At 42.4% G+C, this 5,974-nt stretch overlaps 1 protein-coding gene across 1 annotated transcript in view; it reads right to left on the bottom strand.

The window, feature by feature from the left end:
• Positions 1 to 1,128: 1,128 nt before the first annotated feature.
• The window catches only part of AMBN (ameloblastin), an 18,667-nt gene continuing 13,821 nt past the window's right edge, over positions 1,129 to 5,974 (bottom strand). Inside the window, exons 7-14 of the mRNA XM_006769924.1 lie at positions 5,184 to 5,420; positions 4,243 to 4,281; positions 3,852 to 3,890; positions 3,459 to 3,497; positions 3,132 to 3,191; positions 3,003 to 3,047; positions 2,353 to 2,397; positions 1,129 to 1,706 (exon numbers count right to left, since the gene is read on the bottom strand). Of these exons, the coding sequence (XP_006769987.1) occupies positions 1,167 to 1,706; positions 2,353 to 2,397; positions 3,003 to 3,047; positions 3,132 to 3,191; positions 3,459 to 3,497; positions 3,852 to 3,890; positions 4,243 to 4,281; positions 5,184 to 5,420 (1,044 nt within the window). The 3' untranslated portion in view covers positions 1,129 to 1,166. The remainder of the gene's footprint in view (positions 1,707 to 2,352; positions 2,398 to 3,002; positions 3,048 to 3,131; positions 3,192 to 3,458; positions 3,498 to 3,851; positions 3,891 to 4,242; positions 4,282 to 5,183; positions 5,421 to 5,974) is intronic.

Here is a 5,974-nt window from a genome sequence, read left to right as displayed (position 1 = left end):
GGTCGCTATGATGTGTGCTGACCACCAGGGGGAATATGATGGGCATTGGCCACGGCAGGATGGTGGAGCAGACCAAGACCAAGGGGCGCCAGACCAAGGCGGGGCTCCTGTCACTGTCATCGGGGCGAGCCTTTGGTGGTTACTGAAAATTCTTTGCTCCCTCACGCGTGGTCCTGCATGGTGCTCACACCTGCTGCCGACGCCCCGCTGCTGGTGCCTGGCATCAGTCCCGATCACTTGGTGCTATCAGCTGGTGCGAGCAGCAGCCCTGATCACCCCTGAGGGCTTCTCTACCTTGCTCGTGGGGAGCAATTGGGGCAGCAGCCACTGCTTGCACCAGCTGATAGCGCAGCCCTGATCACCCCTGAGGGCTTCTCCACCTTGCTCCTGGGGAGCAATTGGGGCAGCAGCCGCCGCTTGCACCAGCTGATGGTGCTGGCCCCAGTCGCTCTGCGTGTGGGAGTGGTGGTGGCGGCAGAAGTGGGGCTGCTGGCAGATGGACCGGGGCTATGGAGGGAGGGACCGGGAGTGGGCGCAGATGGGCCGAGACCTGCCCCTGAGCCTTGCGACCCACAGTTCCTTTCAAGGTGCATGGATTCATGCACTGGGGCCCTAGTATATAAATAATAAACATATACTTCTTGATTTTTTCAGTGACTAAATTCTTTATTTAAAATAGGCTAGATGTTTTTACTAGATTAAATAAAATACTCTACAAATGAGAATTTAAAATCCAACATACCAAACCCAGTAATACCAGTCAGGGATTGTCCACTGATCCCCATTTAATAACATTTGAATGAAATAGCTTACAATTCTAAGAATATGTGCCTTTGCTTAGAGAAAGATATCTAAAGCAGTGTCACATTTTCTGGTTACAACGGTGTCACACTAGTAAGAGACATCCTATAATGCCTAAGACAGCGAAGAAACAGTGACTTTCAAATGCAGCGAAGAATAGTATTTCTAAGTCACGGAGACAGTCAACACCTTTTATTTCAACAAGAGAATGAAAGCAAGAAGGGAACCTACACTATTTCTAGCCACTTGTATTTATTAATATGAGTTTGCTGCAGAAGGGTAAAACATGTTTTAGGAAAAAGATAGGCCATGGTACAAAGCTGGGGAGCTTATGCATACACAAAGTAGCTGATATCTCAAGGCCCTCAGGGCTCTTGGAAATGCCACCCATTATGCATGATATGGGGCTGCTGGACCTTGTTTCCTGGCATCGATGTTTGCTCTGTGTCAGGGGTCACTGTGGTATCCAAGGTCGTTTCTCCTAAGGGTGTGGTCGTATCAGCAGCGTAGGGCTCATAACCATCAGCCAATCCAGGGGTCATCAGTGGGTCAGCGGCTGCTGGGGTAACCCTGGGGGATCCCTTGCTGTGCCCTGCAGGGCCCCTGGCCAGGCTGGGAATATTGCCCTTCGGGAGAGCAAGTAGCCCTCCAAGGGCACTAGGCATTACTACCTCTGGAAGGAGAGCTGGGTTTTCTGGATTGGCTAGGTTGGCCTCCGGCACGGGGGAGCCTTGCACAACTCCTTCTCCCTTCTCTGGGCCTTTGGTTGCAGCGACTGGGGAGTCAAATTCCAGAGTAAAGTCCCCACCCTTGCCTAGGTTGGGAGGCATCCCTCCAAGGCTTGGCCTCATGCCTCCAAATCCTGGGAAAATGGCTCCATAGGCCATGGGGCCTCCTCTGCCTCCCTGGAAAAAAACCATTTACCAAAGACACCGTTACCACATATTATTACTATTCCATACTATTATACCTGGTCAGATTCACTGAGAAACCACAAAAAAACGGACAGGGGTAATAAAGTCCTTGAGAACAGGACACTTACTTATTTTGCCTCTATGGTATCTTTCAATGTTTCTAGCCCACAGAAGGCACTCAATGTTGAAATGCAATTTTTCTTTCAGTGATAGCACATGGGTATATTTATTAATTTGACAAGATCTGTAGTAATTTGTGAGCTGTTGAATTTGTTTTGAGGGGTTAAATGTACAGAGAAGGAACAGGAACTTTGTGTGAACTGTACGTATTGTTTTTGGTTGGAAGCATTTGCTCTTCATTGAAGTCTTTTCAAGAGAGATTTCTCCTCTCCTCATTGTCAAGAAATGGAGCAAAACCCTATGCTCAAGAAAGGCCATCTCTCAGAAATGTCTGTTTGGGAAATATGATGAAATCTTTGCACACTGCTTCAGGATCAAGCTTTGGTTTTGGAGCGTAACAATCTGAGTCACATGCTGTCTATTTGGCTGCATTCACAGCCAATGCCTCTTGCAGCCAGCCATCTGTGACTGTTCTCCCTGGATATTATTTTAAGAAGAGTTTGAAGATATTACTCACCGCCATTTCTTCTGAGCTCATGATGCCAAGTGTGGTAGGAGCATTCTGTTAAAAAGGAAACACTGCTGACCCCTATTGTAGCAACTCAGTACTAAATTAAAGGTCATTTGGTTTTTCCTTAAATCTCAATATTAATGCTGTGTCCAGAGGCAGAGTACAGTGGAGAGATGAGGATAATTGAAGAAATGTAGCCAATTTGGAAAATTCAGATAGCAAATTTACTTTTTCTTTAATGTGTTGTGTGTGTGTGTGTATGTCCAGAATTATCCAGATAGAAAATGTGTCTCTTTGCCATTTCAGTTACTAATTTAGGCGTTCAGAGAATATGGAATCCATTGTGTGAAGACAGGATTTTATAATTTTAGCTCTTAAGGTAACTTACTTATTTATTTATTTATCTAATATGTGTTTTTATTGATCTCAGAGAGGAAGAGAGCGGGAGAGAGAGAAGCATCAACGATGAGAGAGAATCATTGGTTGGTTGCCTCCTAGTTGGGACTGAGCCTGCAATGAGGGCACGTGCCCTTGACCAGAATCGAACCTGAGATCCTTCAGTCTGCAGCCTGATGCTCTATCCACTTAGCACACCGGCCAGGGCATTAAAGTAACATTTAATTAAAAATTATACTTTTCATAAAATATAGACTTACCAATTGGTTTGCTCCATAGGACATGTAAAACATTCCTGGATAAAGCTAAATATAAATACAATAATAATCACAAAATGCATTTTCCCAGGGAAAAACTTTGAAATAAAAGTGGCATTTAACAAAACTTACTGAAGATGGTTTATTTTGGGCCAGCGGTCCCTGAGATATCAAACGGGCTATTGAGAATATCTTTAAGTGGTAGAAAACAGGATAAGTAATTCAGATTTGCTACAACAACACGGGCAAACCTCCCATCACAGCCATTTCTAACACTTACGTGAAAAACATTTTCAGATGTATTCATATGACAATAAAGTATTTAATATTTAAGAAAACAAAGGAACTCATACTTCATATTCATAATAAATGGAACAGTTTAAAATTTTTACTCTTCTTTCTTAAATAAAGGATAGAGATATTTTTTTCCAGGAAAATCTCATTGAGATGTATACTTACGGATGGACCTTGGGGACCAGCAAAATCCATTCCTGGTAACTGCATCACAGATAAACAGTAAAATTACTAAACTATCAAAATAAACAAACCGAACACACTCTTACTTATGAATATGATAAAACAATCTCAAATAAGTTTCCTGATTTTTATTTTCATCAATCTCAGGGGCTACAGACTAAGAGACTGCAATTGCCTTTTACTGACACGACTCAAGTACAAGGCCAGAGATGCAGATGTATTTATGTGACAATGACGTATATAATATTTAAGAAAACAAGAAACTCATACTTCATATTCATAATAAATGGGGCAATTTAAAATTTTTACTCTTCTTTCTTAAATAAAGGGTAGAGATAATTTTCCCAAGAAAGTCTCATTGAGATCTGTACTTACGGATGGACCTTGGGGATCAGCAAAATCCATTCCTGGTAGCTGCATCACAGATAAACAGTAAAATTACTAAACTACCAATTACTAAACAAACCGAACACACTTTTATTTATGAATATGATAAAAACAATCTCAAATAAGTTTCCCGATTTTTACTTTCATCCATCTCACGGGCTACAGACTAAGAGACTGCAATTGCCTTTTACTGACACGACTCAAGTGCACAGCAGAGATGCAGATGTATTTATATGACAAGGAAGTATTTCATATTTAAGAAAACAAAGGAATTTATACTTCATATTCATAACAAATGGGACAATTTAAAATTTTACTCCTCTTTCTTAAAGGATAAAGATATTTTTCTCAAGAAAGTCTCATTGAGATGTATACTTACGGATGGACCTTGTGGACCAGCAAAATCCATTCCTGGTAGCTGCATCACAGATAAACAGTAAGATTACTAAACTATCAAAATAGACAAACTGAGCACACTCTTACTTATGAATATGATGAAACAATCTCAAAGAAGTGTCCAGATTTTTTACTTTCATTAGCTTGGGGCAACAGACTAAGAGACTGCAACTGGCTTTTACTGACACGGCTCAAGTGCACAGGCAGAGACGCAGCGTGTCTCTAGTGGGTTTGCCTTGTCTTGCACAGTAGAAAGCAATGAGTTTAGGAATTGGAGCATACCAGGTTAGTTTGAATCCTGACTCTGCCACTTAAATTTCATGTTATGCTGGGAAAATAGTATAACTTCTGAAAGTCTGTCTTTTCCTTTTAAAAAAAGATAGTAATATTGATCTTTATAGGACTGTAATCAGGATGGTATGGGAAATGTTAAATGCCTGCAGCATGTCAGTTACATGGTGCCTTCCTTTTCTGTCCATCCCTCTTTCCTCTTCATTACTGTGAGATACTTTCCCAGGGCTGTCTTCTCTACTACCAGGTAGAGAAATAAGAATGCAACATACTATTTGCCATGCTGAGGGATCCATCACTCTTCTCCGTCCTTCCAACAGTGAAAAGGACCCCGATGATGGGAAGCCTGGACTTCTCTGGGCTTCCCTATTTTCTCTAAAAGCTTACATTTCTTCAACTAAGAAACCACATTTTAGAGACACAGACTCTTTTAGAATCCATGCCCCACCCCTGGTGGCAAATGACAGGAGTGAATATTTGTGTTCTACTTTCAGATATGTCAACTGCTCAAAACTATATTTGTATCTTCATGCATTATTCCCTGAAGCTCTGACTATTTAAATGTGTCTCAAATAGGGTTTCTTTCATTAAGTTAGTGGGTGACCCTGATCTAAATTCAGGGGAAGGATTTACCTCGGCCTTTGGTGGCTTCTCTGATGGTGCCACCTGCTGTTGAATCATTGGCCCCTCTGCCTGCTGCAAGGGTGGCTGTCCGTGGTAAACCGGAGGCTGAGGTCCTCCCTTCTGGACTGTGTCCTGGATGGCGGTGATCACGCTGGGCTGGTGGAAAGGTTTCTGTCCCGGCTGCTGAGGCTGCAGGGATGGCTGCGATGGGAGAGGTGGGGGGTGCACAGGCAAAGAATATTCATACTGCAGAGAAATTTGAAAGGAGTGTCAGGATGCGATGGCTCACTGAACTGTGGTGTCTAGAATTTCTAAAGCAAAAGAGCTGGGGAATTTTCTGCTCATGAAGGTAAGAAGCTATGTGAACGTCCTTGTAGAACGAGTCGTTTCCTCCTCTAGGTTCTCACAGTGGCCCCTGTGCATCTCTATTTTACCCCTTTCTCCCTGGATTACAATTTTTTTTGTTACCAATCTTTGTCCCCAGTCAACTGAGGGAGGATATGTCTTATTTATTTTTATAGCCCCAGGACTTAACATAGCTCCTAACAAGTGCCTGGAACATGACAGATGCTTAATATAGTTTTGAGTTAATGAAAGGAGAAAGAGTAATTAAACAAAACGCCAATCAAATTGCTGCACTACCGAGTCCATTTTGGAAACAATCAAGAGGAGAAACAGTCACCATGAACATAACTGACTGTCCCACTAACTGTAGCTTGGTGGGCAATGCTACCTGTTGTGGGAGGCCATCTGGACTTATAAGTTCTTGTTAACACAACCATGTTTTATTGATCTTTCAA

This window comes from Myotis davidii, unplaced genomic scaffold (genome assembly GCF_000327345.1).
Source record: "Myotis davidii unplaced genomic scaffold, ASM32734v1 scaffold284, whole genome shotgun sequence".
Classification (NCBI taxonomy): domain Eukaryota; kingdom Metazoa; phylum Chordata; class Mammalia; order Chiroptera; family Vespertilionidae; genus Myotis; species Myotis davidii.
This window is presented reverse-complemented; position numbering and strand designations above follow the sequence as displayed.